Below are 25,820 nucleotides of genomic sequence, written 5' to 3' on the forward strand. Positions count from 1 at the left end.
ACCTCCCTCTTTGTTATCGCCGACTGAACAGCTGCGCAGAATTAGAAAGCGTCCACAAAGAACTAAAGAGGACTTTCTGCGTGATGTCATAATGCACTCAGCGGCTGAAAAAAAGCATTGAAGGAGTGGCGGGACAGCGAGAAGTGGGCCCGAAAGGAGAACGTGACGCGCCAGAATGAAGCCATGGAGCGGCTCTTAAACGTTATGGAGCACCAAGTGGACATGCTCCAGGTGCTACTAGCACTGCAAACCGAGCAGCTCCACGCCTGCCCTCCCCTGCAGCCGCTGTCGCAAAACTCTTTCCCATGCGCCCCCCAGACACCGCCAACACATTCTTATCAACCTCCTGGCTCCAGTCTGTACCTGCTGCATTCCACTCTTCCCCCATCACAGTCCAGCACTGCAGACTCCCAGTACGCACTGCACTCAACACCCATCCCTCTGCAGTTTAGCCCTGCTGAAGTACAGTACCTCCTGCACTGTACTCCAAAGGAGACGGTTGGAATGGATACCTGGACATAAACAAATCTTTAATTTGGTACCTGGTACCCCACCTCCTCCTAGGACCTTCCCTTCCCCCATCCCTCTCAGTGCTGATGTGTTTGTCTCCCTCCTCTGGTTGTTGTTTTTTAATAAAATAATTATGTTGGTTTGAAAGCAATCTTTATTCCATTAATTGAAAGCAAACAGAGTCCTACAAAGCAACAGGCAATTTTCTTAAACCTTCATAGTGCATCGTCTGCACCAATTACAATCACTTCCTAGCATTACAAGCACTGCACTCCCGAGCATAGCAACAAATATTAGTGGCTTTCAGCTTCAAATTGCTGCCTCAAGGCATCCCTGATACTTATGGCCCCGTGCTGCGCACCACCAATAGCCCTGGTCTCTGGCTATTTAAAATTCAGCCTCCAGGCACTGAGCCTCAGCGGTCCAGCCCTGAGTGGAGCTTTCACCCTGCCCGTCACAAATATTATGGAGCGTATAGCACATGGCTATATGCATAGAAATATTGTCATTGGCCAGGTCCAGCCTCCTATATAGGCAGCGCCAGTGGGTCTTTAAATGGCCAAAGGCACATTCAACAGTCATTCTGCACTTGCTCAGCCTGTTGTTGAACCACTCCTTGATGCTGGCAAGGTTCCCCATGTATGGTTGCATAAACCACGGCATTAAGGGGTAGGCAGGGTCTCCCAGGATCACAATGGGCATTTCGACTTCCCCTACAGTGATCTTCTGGTCCGGGAAGAAAGTCCCTGCTTGCAGCTTCCTGAACTCACCAGTGATCCGAACGATGCGTACATCATGCACCTTTCCAAACCAGCCTGCGTTAATGTCCGTGAAATGCCCATGGTGATCCACAAGCGCCTGGAGAACCATTGAGAAATACCCCTTCCGATTAATGTGCTCGGGTGGCTAAGTGGTCTAGTGACAGAATTGGAATATGTGTGCCATCGATCGCCCCTCCACAGTTAGAGAAGCCCATTTGTGCAAAGCCATCCACAATGTCACACACGTTGCCCAGAGTCACAGTCTTTTGGAGCAGGATGTGATTAATGGCCCATCAAAACGAGTCCAACGGTCGACTTTCCCACCCCGAACTGATTAGAGACCGATCGGTAGCAGTCTGGAGTAGCCAGCTTCCACACTGCAATCACCACATGCTTCTCCAACGGCAGGGCAGCTCTGATTCTCATATCCTTGTGCCACAGGGCTGGGGCGAGCTCATCACACAGTCCCATGAATGTGGCTTTCCTCATCTGAAAGTTCTGCAGCCACTGCTCATCCTCCCAGATGTGCATAACTATGTGATCCCACCACTCAGTTCTTGTTTCCCAAGCCCAAAAGCAGTGTTCCACTGTGGTCAGCACCTCTGTGAATGCCACAAGCAATCTCATGTCGTAGCTACTACGCGTGGAGAGATCAATATCGAACTGCTCTTGCCTCTGTAGTTTAAGGAATAACTCCAGTACCAGTCGTCACGTGTTAGTGAGAGGGAGCAGCATATTGGTCAACAGTGCGGGATCCATTCCTGCAGACCGAAGAGGCAGAGCAGAGTGCGCAGTACACAAATCATTGAAAGATAGTGCCAAATGTGGATGGAAGCACAGGGATTGCTGGGATGCAAAGTAGTGCATCACGGGGCATTGGGACAGGACCCAGGATGCCCCGCGATGCTGTCCGCCTTCCCACAACTCTTAGCGGCAGAAGAGGAAGAGATGCTCTGTGAGATAGCTGCCCAGAGTGCACCGCTCTGAATACCGCTACAAGTGCCGCAAGCGTGAGCATGCTATTGCACGGCCAGCTGACAGTGTGACCACACAAAAGTGGTTTCCCTTTAGCGCTCTCTGAGCGGAGCTGTAACTGCCAGCGCTGTAACTCTGCCAGTGTAGAGTATCTTACAGCACTGCAGCAGCACAGCTATACTGATACAGCTGTGCCCCTGCAATGCGTGTGGTGAAGATGCTCTACAGGAGAAGCTCTCCCACCAACATAGCGCTGTGCACACAAGCACTTATGCGGGCATAACTTAGGTCGCTTGCGGGGGTGGGGGGGTTAGTCACACCCCTGAGCAACGTAAATTTTGCCTGCCGACTGTGTTGTGCAGACATAGCCTAAGTGCTTTTCCCAGACCTTTCCCAGGAAGAGTTTTGTGTAGCCTGAAAGCTTGTTTCTCTCACCAACAGAAGTTGGTCCAATAAATATTACCTCACCTTGCTTTTATTCTAGTATCCTGTGCCAAAATTTGGCTAATGCCAGGTATTTCATGCAGAGAGTGTAAAATCTCTATAAATCATGTAATTAAAATATACCTGATCACTATGGTGTCTAGGCACCCAACTGTGCAACAGTATACTGTGGTTGGAAAGTTTTTGTGCTCCTAGCTAGCAAACATCTTACACACAGAAGGATGAGGATTCTTGTGAGTGTAACTGAAAATGCTATGCAAGATTTTCAAAAATGGTTGCTAGAGTAAGGCTTTAAAACCACATAATGAAGCACCTAAATAAGTGGCCTGATTTTCAAGAGTGTTAAGCACCAACTATCTCTCATCAACTTCAGCAGGAGTTATCAGGTGCTCAGCACTTTTAAAATGAGTGCTCTTCAACAATTTCACTGAGCAGCACACTTGAGCTTGAAGAATCTGATATACAGATATACTGTCCAAAATTTTTTAGATGACCATGCATCCTGTCCTTCTACTTAACAATGCTTGACAGGGTTTACATTTCACTTTAGATTTTATCTATTTTTGTTATTTCTGTTTGTTTCTGACCATTTCCTTCAACGTTAGACCAGCTGAGTCAGAAATTCCTACACTAATGTTTAGCAGTCATTAATCACCCATTTGCAGTATTTGTCACGTGTACTAGAACTAGACAAACTATCTAGTGAATTCAACACAGGGAAGAATTAAAAATAAGAAGAGCTAGTCAGTTTTCTATCAAACCATATCAGATGCCCTGCCCACATCCCAAAAGTGTATAGATTCTGGCAAGGCAAACTGCAACAGTACTCAATTCTACCTACTCCACTCTATTCAACATTCAGTGACAGATGATTCTACCCACTAGTTTCAGAGTAGCAGCCGTGTTAGTCTGTATCCGCAAAAAGAACAGGAGTACTCGTGGCACCTTAGAGACTAACAAATTTATTAGAGCATAAGCTTTCGTGGTCATTCAATGACAGACCTGCGGGTGGCTATATTACAACAGAAAAACTTCAAAAACAGACTCCAACGAGAGACTGCTGTGCTGGAATTGATATGCAAACTAGACACAATCAACTCAGGATTGAATAAGGACTGGGAATGGCTGAGCCATTACAAACATTGAATCTATCTCCTCTTGTAAGTATTCTCACACTTCTTATCAAACTGTCTGTACTGGGCTATCTTGATTATCACTTCAAAAGTTTTTTTTCTCTTACTTAATTGGCCTCTCAGAGTTAGTAAGACAACTCCCACCTGTTTATGCTCTCTGTATGTGTGTATATATATCTCCTCAATATTTATTCCACTCTGTATGCATCCGAAGAAGTAGGCTATAGTCCACGAAAGCTTATGCTCTAATAAATTTGTTAGTCTCTAAGGTGCCACAAGTACTCCTGTTCTTTTTACCCACTAGTTACATTCCTCTCTCCTGCCAACAATAACTCCACCTATTCTTATTCCCCTTTAGGCTTCTAAATCGTTCTAAAATTTTCTTATTGCTTTTTAACCAGCATAAAATAGAATCTTGACATTCTGAACACTTCCTTTATAATTTTAAAAATAACATTTTCATTCACTGATTATATAGTAGAAACACTGGTCTCTAATTTCAAACAACTTTCAAATATAGACACTTCAGATTCTTAGAAGTTGAGAGGAAAAAAAACAAAGTAGGTTTAAGAATTTGAAGTGCCTTCCAAAATCTGAGAGAGACAAGGCGGGGGAAATGCTGTCAGAAGTCTTAAAAGAGCAACACTCCGATTTGGAAAATACAGAACCCGAACCACCAAAAAAGAAAATCAACCGTTGGTGGCATCTGACTCAGATGATGAAAATAAACGTGTATTGGTCCTCACTGATTTGGATCATTATCGAGCAGAACCCGTCATCAGTATGGAAGAATGTCCTCGAGAATGGTGGCCGAAGCACAAAGGGGCATACAAATGTTTAGCATATCTGGCATGTAAATACCTTGCAAAGCCAGCGAAAACAGTGCCGTGCAAACACCTGTTTTCACTTTCCGGTGATATTGTAAATAAGAATCAGGCAGTATCTCCCATAAATGTAAAACTTGTGTGTCTTAGCAATTGGCTGAACAAGAAGTAGGACTGACTGGACTTGTAGGCTCTAAAGTTTTACATTGTTTTGTTTTTGAGTGCAATTATGTAAAAAAAAAATTCTACATTTGTAAATTTCACTTTTACGATACAGAGATTGCACTCCAGTGCTTATACGAGGTGAACAGAAAAACACTATTTAGTGTATCTTTTGTACAGTGCAAATATTTGTAATCACAAATAATATAAAGTGAGCACTGTACACTTTGTATCGTATGTTGTAATTTAAATCAATATATTTGGAAAATGTAGAAAATATGTTATAAATTTAAATTGGTATTCTATTATTATTTAACAGTGTTATTAATACTGTGATTAATCATAACTAATTTTTTAATCTAGTGAATTTGTTTTGCATTAATCACTTCAGTTAACTGCGATTAATTGACAGCCTTAAGAAAAACCTAATAAAACTCACTGATCTGAGGTGTCTTCCCCTCTGGGTGTGGGGGATAAGGGTTTTTTCTGGCTTCCAATCTCGTCTTGAATTCCTTCACAGTTTTGCAAGCTCCAATATAGACTACTGTCACTACACAATTCTAAAAATTAAAAATTCCAGTGCAAAAAACTTTTAACTTGGAGATAAAGTTAAGAAACGTAACACTTCAGAGATCATTAAGAGAATACAGAAGTTTGCTTTAAAATAAATACACTACACACAGAAATTACAGTGCCTATAAATGCGATGTGTCAGAAGAGACACTATCAACTCTAAAAAAAAAATCACATTTGTCTCACTTTTTTATACCTAGTATGAGCAACACCTAAGAGTACAATAAATGAAAAAGGGGAAAATATGTATTTTTTTCAGTTTGATTTATACATTTGACAACACTTTATACACAACACAAAGTCAGTTTCATTGTTTTCCCACTGGTTTGTGTGGGTCTTAGACATAGCCACTTTGGAACTAAATTATTTACAAAATAAAAGTGATTGTAAACCCCAAAAAAACTGACTCAATTTCAAGTTGTTTAAAAATAAACCACGAAATTAGGGAAAAGTCCCTTAATTCTGCCCACTTATCACCCTCCTAAACATAATCGGAAACGTATAACAACATGATTCTCAAAGAATACTGGTTTATTTTGTTATGTTTTAGTTTACAGAGATTGCACCCTGCTACATCAGAGACCCATCTGCATTTGTGTTTTACAACACAAACTCCCATGATACTTGGTTTCTTTAAGACCACATCAGAGCGCTGCAGAATCCAAGAACCTTGCCACAGACATTATGTCAAGCTTGCCACATAATACACAGGGTCTTGACTACAGTACACTTACCACATTCCATGTATGGGCAAAATGCTGCCATATTTAAGATATCTTAGGCCAGGTCTGCACTGCAAACATACCCTGGTATACCAAAGTAGCTCAGAGGCATGTGAAAAATCCACACCCCTGAGCGATGCAGTTATACCAACCTAATCTCCAGCCTGCACAGCACTATGACAACAGGAGGGCTTTTCCTGTCAACATAATGACCACCTCTCACTGAGGTGGATTAACTACACCATCAGGAGAAGCTCTCCTGTTAACATAGTAGCGGCTTCACTGAAGCACTACAGTGGCAGAGCTACACTGGGGCAGCTGCGCCATTGCAGCTTTTTAAGTGCAGACATGCCCTTAAACAGCTTAAACAACTGCTTAAAAAGCTTCCAAAACGCATTCAGAATTTTGGAAACTTAGTTGTATACAATCAACCTGACATGAAAAATAGGCGTTTAACTGTATATTTATATGCTTTCCATTTTTATTTTTAAAGGAAATAACAACATTCTCTTAAGGTTCGTTTTTCTCTGAATCTTAACGCCAGGTAATGAGAGATTTGGTTTGTTGGGTTTTTATTTGATAGTTTGTTCTTAAACTGACCTGGAAATCCTCCTTCTAAAACCAGCATGTTTCACTTACTCAGGGTGAATGCAAGATAATGGAAAAGATTCTTACCAAAACATTTTTAAAAGATTATCAAAGAACAAATTAGGTTTATAAAAATAAGATTTGGAGCCAGTAACATCAGAACTCAATTCAATCTGCACATAATTTTATCCCTTGAGGCCTACAAAAGCATTTGACAGTGTTGAATGGAAGGCATAGTTGTATACACATGCAATAGTTTGCTTTGAGAGGTATACTATTAAATTATTAACTTTTGGAGTTTTATTTCAGCCTAGACAAGTTTATTTTGGTCAGCATCTATAAAAAATATTGCAACTTACTGTGTAAGAAGTTCAGAGTTAAGGAGGTAGTATTAAACTTTATGTAGATTTATACACTTGTGTACACTAGGAAACCTCTCTTTTCTCTCCTCTAATTAAAACTTTTGTAATATCTGGAATCACCGTCCCAAGGGATGAAAGAGATTTAATCCAAGTTATTTCACCTGTTATGGACAAATTAAACATACGAATTGCCATCCCAGGTCAGACAATCAGTCCATCTAGTCCAGAATAGCTGTCCTAAGCTATTTATAGCTCAGCCAGCACACAGAGGGAGCAATGGGAGGGTATTTCTTATTTCATATGCATCACAAGTCAGTATCTAGACTGTTCAGCCATCTTACTGCTGCATCATCCAGGGTAGCAAGGTGTTTTAGTCCACCTTCCAATCTTCTAGTTGTGCACTCCACCACCACCTTTGACTTTCTGTACTGCTGCCTCACAGTCACACTATCAAGACTGGGCTAAGCCAGTTTCTGCATTATGACAGTCACTCTGGCTGTTCCAGTCAACAGCCTATTAATCTTAGCCCAGAATCTGCATCCCAGGTTTCAAACAGGTGGATATAAATTATGGCTTTTGAAATTCTTCAGCATGCCTGTCTATCTATCCCACGGTTGCTTCAGCTCCGTGAAGACATAGCTGACAGCCTTGATATTCCAAAATGCCTATAGCCTTCTCGTAACATGCCCCAGGAGTAGGAGCAGTGAAACACAAGTAAACAAAAACACTGAACACAGGCAGGGAGGGTACTTTGGAGATGGCACTTCCCCACTCCCGCCCGTGACATGCGTAGGGCTAAAGACTACCAGCAGACAAGTACAGCAGCATCTGAACTTTGCAGCCTATACAAGGATCCCTTTGATACAAAGCTGTGACAAAGAGGAAAGTGAGGACTGATGTTTCAGACCCAAAGCCTGCAAGTCAATCCAGTATTCTGTTTCCATAATGGATAGATGAAGGAGTCCTCTAAGACGTACAGTTCTCCCTCACACTATCAACACATTTCAAACATTTCAAACAGAACTGTAACATACAAATTAGAAAGGTAAGATGATGATTGGTTAAGCCACCTCCATCGTCACTGTGACACTACTTAAGAATAACTTGAGCTGCTGAATGGGCCCCAAAGGTAAAATTAAGTTAAACAATTATTGTTAATAACTGCTTGATATCAGTTTACTTTCTTCTAGGATGCCTATTCCCAGAATATTCAAATATGTTTCAACTTTCTAAAAAGTTTAATAGGTTAATAATATGCCATTGTTAGCTAGAGGGGCCTGAACAAACATAAGACTCAACGGAAATGCCTTTTACATTTATTTAAACCACCATTTTACCCTGCTTTAAGTGAAAAATTAAATGTAATCTTAACTATGGCATCACAATCAGACCTCTCTATAATAATGTGAATAGCTGATGTACACCATAGTTCTAAAAAAAAAAAAAAAACCCACTATGAGTTTCCATGTCAAGAAAAGGACAATTAAAAACCTACAGGGTACTAGGAGATTGCAAAAGATGAGAAATGCAAATCAACTAGAAGAGGAGACTGTATAATTCCAAGTGTAAACAAATGAAGCTCAGATTATAAATACATTTTTAGCAAGAATTTGAGGGCTAAGAGAACAGACTGTAATTAGACCTCAAGGACAACCACCATGCTAGACTTATGCACGATATCTTATATCTAAAGGTCACTCACCACTAGGGTTGCCAACTTTCTATTGGCACAAAACTAAACACCCTAGCCCCGCCTCTTCTCTGAGGCCCCGCCCCCACTCACTACATTCCCCCTCCCTCAGTGGCTCACTCTCCCCTACCCTCACTCACTTTCAATGGGCTGGGGCAGGAGTGCGGGGGGGGGCACGGGCTCTAAATGGGGGTGCAGGCTCTGGGGTGGAGCCAGAAATGAGGTGTTGTTCAGAGTGCAGGAGGCAGCTCTGGGCTGGGGCAGGTAGTTGGGGTGTGGGAGGGGGTGAGGACTCTGGCTGGGGGTGCGGGCTCTGGAGTGGGGCTGGAGATGAGGTGTTTAGGGTGCAGGAGGGGGCTCCAGAATGGGGGGGCAAGGGATTCGGAATGTGGGAGGGGGCTGTGGGTTGAGGCAGGGGGTTGGTGTGTGGGAGGAGACTCTGGGATGGGGGTGCAGGCTCCGGGATGCAGGAGGGGGTTCCGGGTTGGAGTGGGGACTCAGGGCAGAGGGGTAGAGTACAGGGGGTGAGGGCTCTGGGCTGGAGGTGCGTACTCTGGGGTGGGCCTGCGGATGAGGGGTTTGGGGTGCAGAAGCAGCCTCCAGGGTTGGGGGGGACTCAGGGGTTGGGATGCAGGAGGGGGTGTGGGCTTTGGGATGGGGTTCAGGGATGAGGGGTTTGGGGTGCAGGAGGGGGCTGCAGGGTTTGGGGGGCTCAGGGCTGGGGGGTTGGGGCTCAGGGTTCAGGCGCGGGCTTACCTTGGGCGGCTCCCGGTCAGCTGCTCAGCAGGGCTACTTGTCCTGGCTCCGTGCTGCGCCCTGGAAGCGGCCAGCAGGTCTGGCTCCTAGGTGGAGGGGAGGGGGCAGGAGACTCCACGGCACCTTGCTCGCGCGCGCAAGCACCGCCTCCCTCCTCCCCCAGCTCCCACTGGCTGGGAACAAAGCCGGTGCTCAGGGCGGGGGCAGCATGCGGAGCCCCGTGGTCCCCCTGCCTAGGAGCCAGATCTGCTGGCCGCTTCCGGGCGCAGCGGGACAGGTAGGGACTAGCCTACCTTGGCTCCGGACAGTACCACCAACCAGACTTTTAACGGCCCGATTGGCGGTGCTGACCAGAGCCGCCAGGGTCCCTTTTCGACCGGGTGTTCCGCTCTAAAACCAGACATCTGGTCACTCTACTCACTACACAAGTGCAAAATCAAATTGTAGTTAAAAACATTCATTTAAAAATATTATGATAAACCTAGAAGCAGGGCCGGCACCTTGGGGCGGGGCAGCACTTCGGCTTTTTATTTATTTATTTTTTGGTTGTCGGGGCAGCAGAGGAGGGTTCTTTTTGGTTCCGTGGCACTGGGGGGGGCGGAGCTTTGAGCGGCGCAGCGCTCGGAGGGGGCGGGGCTTGGTGCTGGCGCGGCACGGCACTCGGAGGGGAGGCGGCGGCTTTGGGCGGCACTTGGGGGGGGCAGGGGCTTGGCACGGCATGGCACTCGGAAGGGGGACGGGGGCTTCGGGCGGCACGGCAGTCGAGGGGGGCGGGGGCTTTGGGCAGCGCTCAGAGTGGGGGGCAGGGGCTTGGCACGGCGCTCAGAGGGAGGGCGGCGGCTTCGGACAGCGCTCGGAGGGGGGACGGGGGCTTCGGGCGGCGTGGCGCTTGGAGGGGCGCGGAGGCTTCGGGTGGCGTGGCGCTCGGGGGGGGCTTCGGGCAGCGTGGTGCTCGGGGGGGCGGGGATTTCGGCGGGGCGGCGCTGGGGGGGGGTGTTCGGCGGCGCAGTGCTGGGGGGGTGGGTACGGCGGGGCGGAGCTCTTCTTTTTTGCCTGTGGTGGCAAAAAAGTTAGAGCCGGCCCTGCCTAGAAGGATGTAGACATCACAAAATAGTCAAATAAACAAAACACAAACGTAGATATTAAAGAGACATTTCAATTTTAAAGATGTTAAACTGCGATGACAGCAATTTTGAATATATGGAAGATTATACAGATAGATTAATATTTATGCAGGGCCAGAACCTACGTACAAGACAGAAAACTGTAAAAAAAAATTGTGTCTTCCTTTTTATATACAGACTGAATAGAGAGAACTGAAAATTGTGAGCTATATTAAAAAGCATAAAGGCAGTAACATGGGTCTCAGAGCATATATATAAAATTATGTTGTGCATACAGAATTAGTCTTGTCCAAGAAGTGAACTGGACGAGCCTTCAGGCAGCCTATATTTTGTACGTACACATATAAATCGAGAACTATTTATTTTAATTTGTGTTCTCTCTTTTGTTATTGATGGCAAACAAACACAAATGTAGGCACTGTGTTGGATAAGACCTTTTTCTGGTGCATAAGAAAGGCCTGAAAAGTTTAAATAAAACTCTGCTTTTTTCCCTTCCTATTAAAAATATGAGCTGTATTAAGGCTTCTCTTCCCGTTTTTGTTAGAGGAATTCTTAAATGTTTAAGATTTGGGCATTGGCAGCTATCTCAGCCCTCACAGGAGCAGAGGTATTGAATCCTAAAAGGACATGGTCAACTTCGTGTTACATCAATGTAAGTAGTTTCAGGTATTATATGTGCCCCCAAATCCCCCTGCAAATTTTTGTGATTTTACACTCATATTTTCCTATTTATTAAAAAAAGTCTCACTCCTCCATGTTGTTATGTGAGCAATCCAGGCAAATGACATGGGAAACTGATTGAAAAGACAAGAATCAGTGAAATAGACTATACACAAAGTACTGTCAAATATATATAAAAACTATAGTGAAAATATATTTTCTTTATTTCAAACTTAAATGTTATCGACACATGCTAAAGTATGGAAACGTACAGTGAAGCCAACCAAACAACTACAATTCTTCCCTGTAGTGACAAAATGCAACAGCCATACGATTAAGGCATTTTAGTATTTGTGGTCCCAAATGAGATTAAGCTGATTTTTAAAGACACAGATTACCAGTCCTCAACCCCCATCATGTCACTAAATAGAATCATTGAATCACAGAACTGGAAGAGACCTCGAGAGGTCATCTAATCCAGTCCCCTGCACTCAGGGCAGGACTAAGTATTATAGACCATCCCTGACAGGTGTTTGTCCAACCTGCTCTTAAAAATCCCCAATGATGAAGATTCCACAACCTCTATATGCCATTTATTCCAGTGCTTAACCACTCTGACAGTTAGGACGTTTTTCCTAATGTCCAACCTAAACTGTCCTTGATACAATTTAAGCCCATTGCTTCTTGTCCTATCCTCAGAGGTTAAGAACAATTATTTTTCTCCCTTTTCGTTGTAACAACCTTTTATGTACTTGAAAACTGTTATGTTCCCTCCGTCTTCTCGTCTCCAGACTAAACAAACCCAGTTTTTTCAATCTTCCCTCATAGGTCACGTTTTCTAGACCTTTAATCATTTGTGTTGCTCTTCTCTGGACTTTCTCCAATTTGTCCACATCTTTCCTGAAATGTGGCACCCAGAACTGGACACAATACTCCAGTTGAGGCCTAATCAGCGCAGAGTAGGGCAGAAGAATTACTTCTCGTGTCTTGCTTACAATATTCCTGCTAATACATCCCAGAATGTTGTTCGCTTTTTTTGCAACAGCATTACACTGTTGACTCATATTTAGCACTATGACGCCCAGATCCCTTTCCGCAGTATGCTTTCCTAGGCAGTCATTTCCCATTTTGCATGTGTGCAACCGATTGTTCCTTCCTAAGTGGAGTACTTTGCATTTCTCCTTATTGAATTTCATCCTATTTACTTCAGACCATTTCTCCAGTTTGTCCAGCTCATTTTGAATTTAAATCCTGTCCTCCAAAGCACTTGCAACCCTTCCCAGCTTGGTATCATCTGAAAACTTAATGGCATAGAGAGCACACTTATAATCTAAATCATTGATGAAGATATTGAACAGAACCGGACCCAGAACCGATCCCTGCGGGACCCCACTCTTTATGCCTTTCCAGCATGACTGAACCACTGATAACTACTCTCTGGGAACGAGTTTCCAACCAGTTATGCACCCACCTTATAGTAGCTCCATCTAGGTTGTATTTCCCTAGTTTGTTTATGAGAGGGTCCTGCAAGACAGTATTAAAAGCCTTACTAAAGTCAAAATATACCACATCTCCTGCTTCCCCGCTATCCACAAGGCTTGTTACCCTGTCAAAGAAAGCTATCAGGTTGGTTTGACATGATTTGTTCTTGACAAATCCATGCTGACTGTTATTTATCACCTTATTATCTTCTAGGTGTTGGCAAATTGATTGCTTATTTATTTGCTCCATTATCTTTCCGGGTACAAAAGTTAAGCTGACTGGTCTGTAATTCCCCGGGTTGTCCTTATTTCCCTTTTTATAGATGGGCACTATATTTTCCCTTTTCCAGTCTTTTGGAATGTCTCCCGTCTTCCATGACTTTTCAAAGATAATTGCTAATGGCTCAGATATCTTCTCAGTCAGCTCCTTGAGTATTTTAGGATGCATTTCATCAGGCCCTAGTGATTTGAAGACATCTAACTTGTCTAAGTAATTTTTGACTAGTTCTTTCCCTACTTTAGACTCTGATCCTACCTCATTTTCACTGGCATTCACTATGTTAAACATCCAATCGCCACCAACCTTCTTGGTGAAAACCAAAACAAAGAAGTCATTAAGCACCTCTGCCATTTCCACATATGGTAGCATTAGGATTGTTTGGGTGCCTTAACTATACATTTCAATAACATAACATGTTTGAATTTCCTATAAATTAAATCTTAACTCTGAATTCCTGCATATATAATACTTGGTATAGGGATAACTACAACATCCCTGTAAGATATTTTACCCTAAATTACTGATATGCACTCTCAACTCTTCACTCTATCTTAACACAGTCTGAGTGTGAATTTTCTATTTTTTTTTATTAAAAATGTCATACATGAATAGCAAACAAGAAGCCCAATGAGAATATTACCATACAATGTAATGATCTGATTATTTGAAGTATTTTTTTTTATTTTAACTTTTATGGCAATATTCACCAGTATGCTTTATAGCTGTTTTATGCCACTCGGGAGCAGCACAAAGCAGCAGAACATACTTGCAAGATTGCTGGCATTTACAGCTACTATGCATTGCCACAGTGCAAACCAACTGCACTGCCATCCCAGTTTCTCCTTAGCGCCTGTCCTCCAAAAATCCCCCAACTCTTGCACCTCCCTACATTTCACAGCACAAACCATCCAACTTCTCCCTCCTCCTTGTATCCCACACTCATTTGCACACATGTAACACACCAGTTTCCCCCCCTCCTTCCTGTTCCATTCACCCTTCCATATATACACCTAGTTTCCCCCTCCTACCATCTGCTCAGGAGATCTGGTGCAATAGGAAGCCTTTCAAAATAAATATATAGGATTATGTTGTGTTTATTTTTCTGCCATCAGTTTTTGAAACTGGAAGTTTAGATATCAGCAGAGGCTGGTATATAAAAAATCTCCTCCTCCATAGAAAATTTCAAAACTGGTGCCATCTCCAATGATTCTCAGCTGGACTGAGGTCATAGCTGCCCTCAGGTAAAACGCCTTCTTTCAAAATGGCCACAGCCTCACAATGTTTTCAGGGAGAGTTAAGCAAGTAGCCTGTGTCCTTTGTCCTACTAAGAACAACTGGAAATGTCAGCTACCATGAAAGAGGGCAGTTCTATGTGGAATTATTTTAAGTAGAACATAGCCAGGAATAAAACAGGAAGCCTGGGGGTAGAATGAAGAATGGGGAGAGAGCACAGAAATTAGGAGAGAAAGCGAGGAAAAACATACACATAGAAAAATAAAAGAAAACTAAGAGGACAGACAAGAGAAAAGCAATAAATAAGATAGGCTGCAGATCAGGGAAAAATAAAAAAAAGAAAGTGGGAACTAGATATATAGGGCAGAAAATATAGGAAAGAAAGGGGTAGGGACTTAAGAAACCAAGAAAGGAGATTCGTAGAGGCAGATACTTCTCCCCTCCCCACAATGCCAACTTGTGGTCTGTGCACCACCTAACATAGAACACTTCCAGGCAGTCTGAAGAGCTGCTTCTATCACTGTTAGTTGAAAACACACAAGGAGAGACAGCAAATTGCAAAGTGACCTGGAGAAATTAAAGCAGTAAAGGATGAAGGCCACAGGGTAAGAACTAATCCTAATATAATAAAGGGCCATACGCTCCACTATGAGAAGCACAGGGGGAGCAAAATGAGCAGGAAAAAAAAATCCAAAACATACCAAAATGGCAATGTCCATATGGCATAGTCTCCCTGAGACTACAGAAATTCCTCCATATAACTGGCACTTCAAAAATCTGGAGGCAAGAATCCAGGGTCAGAGGCAGGATTAAGATCAAGGAATGGATGCTCTCCAAGGCCCTACCACTTTACCCATTCACATGCAAAAGTCCTGACCCAATGATTATCTTATAAAAGCTGCCCATCCCCAGGGTGGATAAAACTTGATATAATTAATTAAAAACATTTTAAATTTAAATTAAATATGTCACCAAGACCAGATGATATTCACCCAAGAGTTCTGAAGGAACTCAAATATTAAATTGAAGAACTCCTAACTGTGATACATAGCCTATTGCATAAATCAGCCTCTGTATCAGATGACTTGAGGACAACTAAAATAATGCCGATTTTTAAACAAGGCTCCAGAGGGGATACTGGCAATTATAGTATTGTTAGGTAAGCCTAACTTCAGTACAGTAGAACCTCAGAGCTACGAACTGACCGGTCAACCCCACACCTCATTTAGAACCAAAAGTACACAATCAAGCAGCAGCAGAGACAAAAAGAAAGCAAATACAGTACAGTACTGTATTAAACATAAATTACTAAAAAAGCAAAGGGAAAGTTTAAAAACAACATTTGACAAGGTAAGGAAACTGTTTCTGTGATTATGTGGACTCCTCATTATTTTTGCTAATACAGACTAACACGGCTACCACTCTGAAACCTGTTTCTGTGGTTTTTCATTTAAATTAAGATGGTTAAAAGCACCATTTTTCTTCTGCATAGTAAGGTTTCAAAGCTATATTAAATCAATGTTCAGCTATACATTTTTGAAAGAACTATAATGTTTTGTTCAGAACTATGAACATTTCAGAGTTATGAACAACCTCCATTCCCAAAGTATTTGTAATTCTGAGGTTCTACTGTACCAGGCAAATTGGTTGAAACTATAGTAAAGAACAGAATTATCAGATTCATAGATGAACACAATATCTTTTGTAAAGAGAAATCATGCCTCACCAATCTATTAGAATTATCTGAGGGTGATCCAGTCAATATACTCGGACTTTCAGAAAGCCTTTGACAAGGTCCTTCACCAAAGGCTCTCAAGCAAACTAACCAATCATGGGATAAGAGGGAAGGTCCTTCTCATGGATCAGTAACTAGATAAAAGATAGGAAACAAAGCTCAGAAATAGTCTATTTTCACACCAAAGTGAGGTAAATAGTGGGATCCTCCAAAGATCTGTACTGGGACAGGTGCTGTTCAACATATTTATTAATGATCTGAAAAAGAGGTGAACAATGAGGTGGCAAAGTTTGCAGTCAATACTAAATTACTCAAGATAGTTAAGTCTGAAGCTGTCGGGGAAGAGTTATAAAGTGATCTCACTAAACTGGGTGATGAGGCAACAAAATGGCAGATGAAATTCAATGTTGATAAATGCAAAGTAATACACATTGGAAAAAACAATCTCAACTATACATACCAAATGATGGAGTCTAAATTTACCTGTTACCACTCAAGAGAGATTTTTGAATCATCGTGGATAGTGCTGTGAAAATATCCATTCAATGTGCAGCAGCAGTAAAAAAAAGCTAACAGAATGTTAGGAAGCATCAGAAAAGGGATAGAAAATAAACCAGAAAATATCATAATGCTACTTATATAAATCCGTGGTATACCTGCATCTTGAATACTGCATGCAGTTCTGGCCAGCTCATCTCAAAACACAGATATTAGAATTGGGAAAAGTACAGAAAAGGGCAACAACAATGATTAGGGGTATAGAACAGTTTTCATTGGAGGAGAGATGTTTACAGCTAAGATTTTGTAATGGTTATTTTTAGTAAAAGTCATGGACAGGTCACGGGCAATAAACAAAAATTCACAGAAGCCGGGACCTGTCTGTGACTTTTGCTGCTGCAGCTCCATGGTTTCCCCCATCACTGTGGTAGCTGGGGGCTGTGGAGTTCACCCTTCGCCCACTGCAGTTGGGAGCTGCAGGGTGACCATATTTCCCAAAGAGAAAATGGGACACCCCCAGCCGCTTGCCCGAGGAGTCCCCTTCCCCCGTGCGCTGGAACCCTGAGGAGAGCCCCCTCAAGAGTCTGTCACCAGTCACTGGAACCCTGCCAGGGCCCCACTGGCTGTCAGCTCCAGAATCCTGCAGCCTCTGGGGCTGAAGCAGAGAATGTCACGAGGTCTCTGAAAGTCATGGATTCTGTGACTTCCATAACCTCCGTGACATAAACACAGCCTTAAAGATGTTTAACTTAGAGAAGATTCAACTAAGGGGCATGTGATAAAGCAGTGGTTCTCAACCAGGGGCACGTGTACCCCTGGGAGTACACTGGTCTTCCCGAGGATACAACAACTCATCTAGACATTTGCTTAAGTTTTACAACAGGCTACATAAAAAGCACTAGCAAAGTCAGTACAAACTAAAATGTCATACAATAACTTGTATATACTGCTCTATATGCTATACCCAGAAATGTAAGTAAAATATTTATATTCCAATCCATTTATTTTATAATTATAGGGTAAAAATGAGAAAGTAAGCAGTTTTTCAATAATAGTGTGCTGTGATACTTTCGTATTTTTATGTCTAGTTTTGTAAGCAAGTAGTTTTAAAGTGAAGTGAAAATTGGGGCATGCAAGACCAATCAGACTCCTGAAAGGGGTACAGTACCCTGTTTCCCCGAAAATAAGACAGTGTCTTATATTAATTTTTGCTCCCAAAGATGCGCTAGGTCTTATTTTCAGGGGATGTCTTATTTTTCAGAAATGAAAAATGCCTTATTATCGGTGGATGCCTTATTATCGGGGAGGTCTTATCGGGGGGATGCCTTATATTACAACGAGAGGCAAAACTGTAAGTAGGCCTTATTTTCGGAGGATGTCTTATTTTCGGGGAAACAGGGTAGTCTGGAATGATTGAGTACCACTGTGATAGAGGTCTATAAAATCATAAATGTTGTGGAGAACGTGACTAAAGAAGTGGTGATTACCCCTTCACATAATACAAGAACTAGGGGTCACCCAATGAAATTAATAGGCAGCAGGTTTAAAAAAACAAAATGAAGTATTTCTTCACACAGTGCAATCAACCTGCAGAATTTGATGCCCAGGGATGCTGTGAAGGCCAAAAGTAAAACTGGATTCAAAAAAGAATTAGGTAAGTTCCTGCAGGATAGGTCCATCAATAGCTATTAGCCAAGATGGTCAAGGACACAACCCCCATGGTCCCAGGTGTCCCTAAATCTCTGATTGCCAGAAGCTGGGACTGGACGATAGGGATTGGATCACTCGATGCTTGCCCTGTTCTGTTCATCCGGCACTGGCCACAGTCAGAGACAGAATACTGAGCTAGATGGCCCATTGGTGTGACCCAGCATGACCATTCTTATGGTCTTAAGAATTAGAATTATGTTCTACAGGTTAAAATTTTAAAACTAAACATTTAAAATTAAATTTGAAAGTGACAACCTATATTAAGGCATACCTTACTATAATCATTAAATACAAACAAATATTAAGCAGTAAATGTCTGCTACCAAATTTTACAGAAAATCAGGCCACTGAACCGGTGGAATTCCTCGCTAAGCACCTGGTACCAGAGTTGGAGCTTTTTACAGCAGCAGCCTCCTCTGCAGGTGCAGAGAGCCTATTTTCTGATCAGTTTATTCAGCTAGTGCAATTCAATGACTAGTTCAATCAAAGTAAAGAACCCAAATGGGAGATGAAAAAGCAGGAGAGCTTGTTTTCCTCTTCCAATCTATGAACAAAAACTGGATCTGAGAAGATGAATTCTACTACTTCTAAAATCTTGAAGAGCATGGTGACTAGAAACAATCAGTTTAATTCATTAACTACAGATAATACTACTTTTGTTAGTTTTAAACACAAAATGGCTGAAACAAATTTTCATCCAAGGAGGCTGACACAAATCTCAAGTAAAAAATTAATCATTGCTTAGTAAATAACAGCTGTATCATTCACCATCTTCTAACATAATAAAAGATGGAAAAATTAATAATCTGAATAATGTAAGTTAAGCTAAACAGATGCTTAAATAAATTTATATAGATATATTGTAGCCTCCTGGTTAGTAAAATGTAGTACCAAATTTTGCATAAAGGCTAAATGTAGTTGCAAATAATATGTTTTAATGGTTATCAGCTAGTATGTATAAATCTTTCTTTAGGAAAATAACTAAAAGGTACCAGAGCAAAATACAACTAAAAGCAATTAATTTAAGGTTGCCTACTTGCTGATTTAAATCGCTTTGAATTAAAATCAATCCACCCTGCTCATCCTACTCTAAATCAGACAGACAACCACTCCTAACATCAGGGAGATGCTGAAGCAGCAGAGCTCTTACAATAGCGGTGGGCAACCTGCAGTCCACGGACGGCCCGTCAGGGTAATCCGCTGGCGGGCCGCCAGACAGTTTGTTTACAACAAACTGGCCGCTGCTTCCCACAGCTCCCATTGGCCGGGAACAGTGAACCACAGCCACTGGGAGCTGCGGACAGCCGTGCAAATGTAAACAAACTGTCTGGCGGCCTGCCCGCAGATTACCCAGACGGGCCGCAGGTTGCCCACCACTGTCTTACAGGAATCAATGTTGTAATGAGCTGCATGGTCAGGAACTTTTATGGAAGCACAACACACCTGGCACATGTCTCAGGATCTGCTTGGAACATCCACAAGTTTAAAGACACCAAACCCACTTCTTGTTAGAGTGAAAACCAAACACCCCACAAAAAGTTGGAAGAAAACTTCTTGAGTGGGAACTTTCCTATACAGGAAATTATTTGGTCTCAAGTTCAACACTAGCAGAAGTGACAAAGGGACATCCATAATCATATTAAAGCAAGTTTATCTTGTCTCCTTAATTCTATTTGAATAATTTACTCATGTAAGCAAGAGAAGGACTGTTACTGTAGAGACTGTGCAGAATCATGATCAGGTATATGGAAAGGTAGTGGCCCATCAATTATTTCTATCTTTAAAAGATCCACAATATGAAGAAGTTTGAGAGTCACTGCTATAATGTGATTTCCCCAATACCATTTCCTACTATAAGAAATACTTATCCAGTATCACAAGATTAAATCATAATACTCATGATATACAAGAGAATGGTTGTAGTAACCGCTTGTATTTGGTTCATAACACAATAAAACTGAGCAGAATTGGATTTACATAACTAATCTTCAGCATTAATAATAGACTGGTTTGTGTAATGGGAAAGAACTATCTTCAGTAGTATAAATCAGACAAATTTCAGGACAAAAGAAAAAACAGTATTATTTTAGTTCAGACCAAATAACGGCAAACTCTAAAAGTTGCATACTCAAAAAACTAAGGCATCTTTCTAATTTTGGAAACCTCTTTAAGCTAGAATTCTTACCAATTATAGAGTGCTTTTCATCTTCAAACTGCTTTACAATTACAAACATTAACGTGAAAGTTATTTAGACATTATCTTTTATTCTCACCTTTGTTTTTGCTTTTTAAAGTAATGGTTTTCGTTTAATATGTCAGTTTTATTAAGGGTGAGGGTGTCTCGCTTTCCATTTTACTTTTATGTTTCTTCTTCTTTCCTGGTTATTCTCACCTACTCCAAGATAGGCTCTACAAAGCTCACGGTCACAGGCAACCCCAGGAGAGGGAACTATTTATGTAAAGAATCTATTTTCATTTTTTAAAAATTGCTAGCCTGTCCCCTTACAAAGAATATCTACCTTATGTTTTCAAAGCTATGTAAATTGATTGCTAGCTTTTCAAGAAACAAGCAGCATGGCTCCACTTCTCCCACAGTTGCGCTAACACACTTTTTATATAAAAGTGAGTCAGTTATCCCAACAAATCCACCCCACAATCTTTTGCAAGGTTCTGCACATAGAGACTTTATAATGGTGGACAGGAAACAATTAAATTTGGCAGCAACAGATATAGCAAAATGTTGTTTTTCAGGCCTCTCCAAAACTACAAAGGCTGGCTCTACACAAGTAAGATCATTAACTTCCAAATTTAATGATAACCATTGAATGACTAGTATCAGGGATAGTCATGTTAGTCTGTATCAACAAAAACAACAAGGAGTCCGGTGGCACCTTAAAGACTAACAGATTTATTTGGGCATAAGCTTTCGTGGGTAAAAAAACCTCACTTCTTCAAATGCATGGAGTGAAAGTTACAGATGCAGACATTATATAATGACAAGAGACGGGAGAACCTCACAAGTGGAGAACCAGTGTTGACAAGGCCAATTCGATGACTAGGAGAGGTGTAGCAGGATTCTGCCTACAATAGTTGCACAGCAAGTACTCTGTATTTTCAGCACTTTTGCCAACAAAATACTTCCACGCCCAACGAGTGGCATTTGCGTTGTTGACAGGAGAGCGCTCCTGCCGACAACGCGCTGTTCACACTGACACTTGTCGCAGCAAAACTTTTGTCCTTCCAAGGGGAGTAAAGGGGGGAAGGGTTAGCACCTCTGAAGGACAAAATTTTTGTCGCTCAATTGACAGTGTAGATCGCCTTAGTGATATTTTTGCCCATAACAAAAAATTAAACATTACACTGTACTGGAAAAATTTGGGATTTTTGTTCTACTTCATTGTAAGTACAGTTTCACTGTTCTAAAGGTTCACTAAAAGAAGGTTCCACTGCACACAATGTAACTAGGATCTCTGCATCCTCCAGGAAGGTTTAGTCCTCATGCATTACTAGATATGTATTATATCCCTTCAAGAGTATCTGATAGAAGGCCAAACCAGCTGCCTTCAGTACCTAAGTTATAAATACTAGCAAAACCCCTGAAATTAGTTTCAAGTGTTTGATAGGTTTCTAATTTAAAAATGCATCAGTTTATTTTGTAAAAAATTTTGCAGACCATCTGAAAATTCTGAAGGACATGAAGCTGCGTGTAAATATTTTATGATATGCCCATCTGTTTGCTAGTTATTGTGCTGTTTGTTATATGATTACAAGGGGGGGGGAGGGGTCACTATCTATGCAGGAAGGGAGACAATTAGTTGATAGCAACTGCTGTGAAGTCTATCCCTGACCCCCTGGTTGGCCACATCAATTGGTTTAAGCAGGTTCAAGAGACAATGAGGAAACAAAGGATTTTGGAAATGATCAAAGGATAGCCCCTAAAGAACAAGGGAGAGAGAGAAGCAGAGCCTGCAGGGAAGGAGGCCAGATGAAGGCAAGAGGCCAGTTACCTGGAGGGCTGCACTCAGATGTGAGAAGAAGTCAAAGGTGCAGCAAGCCCTGACCAGTGACAAGTGTAACTAAGAACAGGCCTTTGTAATGCTTGCCAAATAAGACAGCCATTGGAGTTTATAAAAAGTCACTACACTCTGTATGCCCAACTCATGTTTGTTTTGTTTTTTAAAGATGCATGATTTATAAATATATTCCATTCTTAACTCTTGGAATATTACCATTTTTAGTCTGGTACCCACATGAATCCTTAGGCATATGCATGTACAACATTTTCTGTTTTCCCTAGACGGTTGGTACACAGTCACAGTACACAACATAGCAGCTGTAAGTGTTATCACATCACATGCTGGAAAATGTATACCAGCTATGAACATGTTTCTTGGCTCATACGCTGTTTGAGGCAGGGACCATTTATTTCAAAATGTTTGTACAATGCCTAGCAAAAGAGGGTGCTAAACAGCTAAGTTTGGCATGCTTCAAATACTTAAGCTTTGTATTTTAAAAAATAAATTACACTGATCATTACCATCCATAAAAACTACAATTTTTTTTAAATAATGGGCCCCAAATATTGCTACATTTACTCAAATTGAGTAGTATTTACTCATATGTAGACCCTTTGACAAATGCGATAGGTTACAGAATCAAGCCTAAGGACTTGAGATCCTGCAATGAGCTCCCCGAGCAGGCAGAGATCCCTGTACCAGTACAGAGGTCATTGCAGGATTGGAGCCTCAGTCCAGCAAACACTTATGCACATGCTTTATCACACTGAAGTCAAACAGGACTACTAATGTGCTTAAAGATAAGCTTGTGCATAAGTATTTGCACTATCAGAGTCTAAATTGGTAAAATTCATCGTTCTGTCCGATGAACAAAATAGGGAATTCCCATGTGCTCTCAAGAGAGCATCAAGGCTCAGCAGTCTGTTTCTTTGCTGAATCTCCTGTAATACAAACAATGCCAGATAATTACATCAGGAATTTTAAATTAAATAAAGACAAAAGGAAGAAGTATTTTGGGGGGGAGGTTGTTCTGTACTAACTGCCCTCTAACAGTGAAGCAAGATGATGCCATTGAACTTCAGTTTACATTCCTGGATCTCTATCAAGATACTAATTCAGTAGTTTTAGTACAGTTAAGAGGCAACCCCAAATGCTCATCAGACAGGAAAGAAAGTTGCTAGCAGTCTCAGGCTCACACATTTTGGGCATGATCTCATTCTTACTATAATTTTTCATTTTTACTGAAATATATTTTTTTAAATGAGGTATGCAATGATTTTTTTGGTGCATATAAATTAAAAATTCATGTAAATAATGCAAGGGCACTAAAGTAAAGCTATACAAATAAAGATATTAATAATAAAGCTAGGACTCCCTCTTTAATTCACTCTATTACATTTAGCTTTTCCAGGTAGCTTATATATTACACCACCAGTATTTTAATGTCTAAACACAAAAAATTATATTCAGCCTTATTACAAATGACACTGTTACTGTGGGTTTAAGACAGCTTTTTATGTTGTTTGAACAGAGTTTATGGAGGTTAAATGTAAGACAACAGGAAGCATAATTTTCCCCAGGAAATTAACTACCAAAGTCATCTTCCCTTTTCAAATTTAAGAATAGCAAGATCACATCATTAAAATATACAGAACCTACTACCCTATTTACAGATAGGCCACTGTTAAAAAGAGAAGGCATACATCGAACACTTATCTTTAATGAACGATCCAATTATCTGAACCTCAACTTAAAAATGGTTTCCAAACTAGATTAGTTATAGAAATCAACATTAGGCTTCACACATTTAAATTTATGTTTTATTCCAGCGTAAAACATTAACATTCAAACAGACCAATCTTTATTAAATTTATACATTGAAGCCATCAGGCCACTACCAAATGAATTCTCCCTTCCAATAAAGTTATCAGACTAATACACCACTGATAACTGAACTAGTCCTACAGTCAATCTGTTAAAGATCAGCTGTTTGAAATAAATTGGCAGATCAAACACACAATCTACATTTTATCAAATTTTGCCCTATGCTCCACCCCAAATATTGTACTGAGGGAGGGATGATAGGATAGCATATGTATGCAGAGTTGTTGTAGCCCTGTTGGTCCCAGATATTAGAGAGACAAGGTGGGTGAGGTAATATCTTTTATTGGACCAACTTCTGTTGGTGAGAGAGAAGCTTTCAAGCTTAAACAGAGCTGAAGTTGGTCTAACAAAAGACATTACCTCACCCTCCTTGTCTCTCAGGATAATAATGATTAACATAAGTAAACAATGAGAACAAGCACTGCTCAAAACAAGATGTTAAAATTACAAACTTGATCAAACCAGCTAGTAAAGTGATTTTAACAATCAACCGTTGCCTGGGGTTAACTTGTAATCTGTTTTATGCATGTCTCCAGGCCCTTGGGCCTACTATCACTTGGGTTTATAACTAAAATATTGCTCAAAAATAGCAATGTTGATCATAGCTAAATAGCAAGTGTTTACAGGAAGAAAAAAGGGGGGCACTAAAAACACATGTAAACAGAGTGATATGTATCAATGTATTTTAAAACTGAACAACCCCTGTGATCAGGCCTCTCAGGAGTTAAAAAGGGAATGAGTCCTAAGATAGTACTTGTATAATGATCTACATTTCACTCCATCACAGTAAGATCTGCCTCTAAACTGTATATACATTAATATCTAAATAGCATTTATTAAATGTAAACCTTTTCAAACTTGCTTCTAGTCACAGATTTACACACAGATGTGTTTATTAAACACCCCAGCATCTCCACACCAAAGGTATTTGATTAAGTTGGTTTATTTATTAAACACTGCCTACGTACACAACATTACGGACGAGATACTGGGCCTGCCCCCGACAGCTTAGTTGGAACCGGTTCCAAGAGATGCCCAAGGCCTGCTGCACAGGAGGTGAAAGATGCTTTGTACCGGATTCGGCTGCGGTGGGATGGAGGGCCTACCCCCAGGGCTGCAAGCGTGCAGGGCCCCGAGCCCCCCGCCTTAGGTAACTCCCACTTGTGATGCGGGAACTTTGGAAGGAGGCAAGAGCCAAGTCTCAAGCTCTGAAACACCAGGGCGCTCGCCGGCCCAAGAAACCGTTTCACAGCCGGGACAGACGCGTGCCAGGGCCGGGTTCCCCCCAGCCAGCCCCGTCTGAAAATAGCGACGCAAGCCTGTTGCCCAGCCGCGGACATCAAATATAATGGGTGGGGGGCGGATCATCCTCCCAACCAGAGCCGCCTTCTCTGCTCACAGGGAACCTGCCCGGGCCTGGTCTCCAGCTCCTCAGCCACAGGAGCAGCTCGCAGCTCTTCGCCCGGCAGCACTAGGCCTTGCTGCGGCTTCCCGGGCCGCGCTGGAAGGAGCGGACTGGGCGCCACCGGGAGGCGGCTTTGGGGGAGGCCCAGCAGCGTTACGAGGCGGCACGACCTCCCTGCACTGCGGGGCCCCGGAGGGGAGAATTATGACCCCGCCCGGGGCCCAGCCGGACGGATTATCCCTACTCCGTACGGAGGGGTCTCCTCAGCCCACCCCCGCTACACAGGAGGCCCAG

General features: G+C 41.9%; 1 protein-coding gene across 22 annotated transcripts in view; it reads right to left on the reverse strand.

The window, feature by feature from the left end:
- Nucleotides 1–25,820, reverse strand: part of USP34 (ubiquitin specific peptidase 34) — a 280,867-nt gene that overhangs the window by 254,665 nt on the left and 382 nt on the right. Inside the window, exon 1 of one of the 22 annotated variants that reach the window (XM_065589644.1) lies at nt 25,090–25,809. The exons of 17 other annotated variants lie outside the window; for them this stretch is intronic. In XM_065589644.1, coding sequence (XP_065445716.1) covers nt 25,090–25,096 — 7 coding nt within the window. In that variant the 5' untranslated portion in view covers nt 25,097–25,809. Of the gene's footprint in view, nt 1–16,004; nt 16,150–16,496; nt 16,704–25,089; nt 25,810–25,820 lie in introns of those variants that run through there. 4 more of the 22 variants (XM_065589643.1, XM_065589651.1, XM_065589649.1 and 1 more) reach the window with 4 other exon arrangements.

This window comes from Chrysemys picta, chromosome 3 (assembly GCF_011386835.1).
Source record: "Chrysemys picta bellii isolate R12L10 chromosome 3, ASM1138683v2, whole genome shotgun sequence".
NCBI classification, from domain to species: domain Eukaryota; kingdom Metazoa; phylum Chordata; order Testudines; family Emydidae; genus Chrysemys; species Chrysemys picta.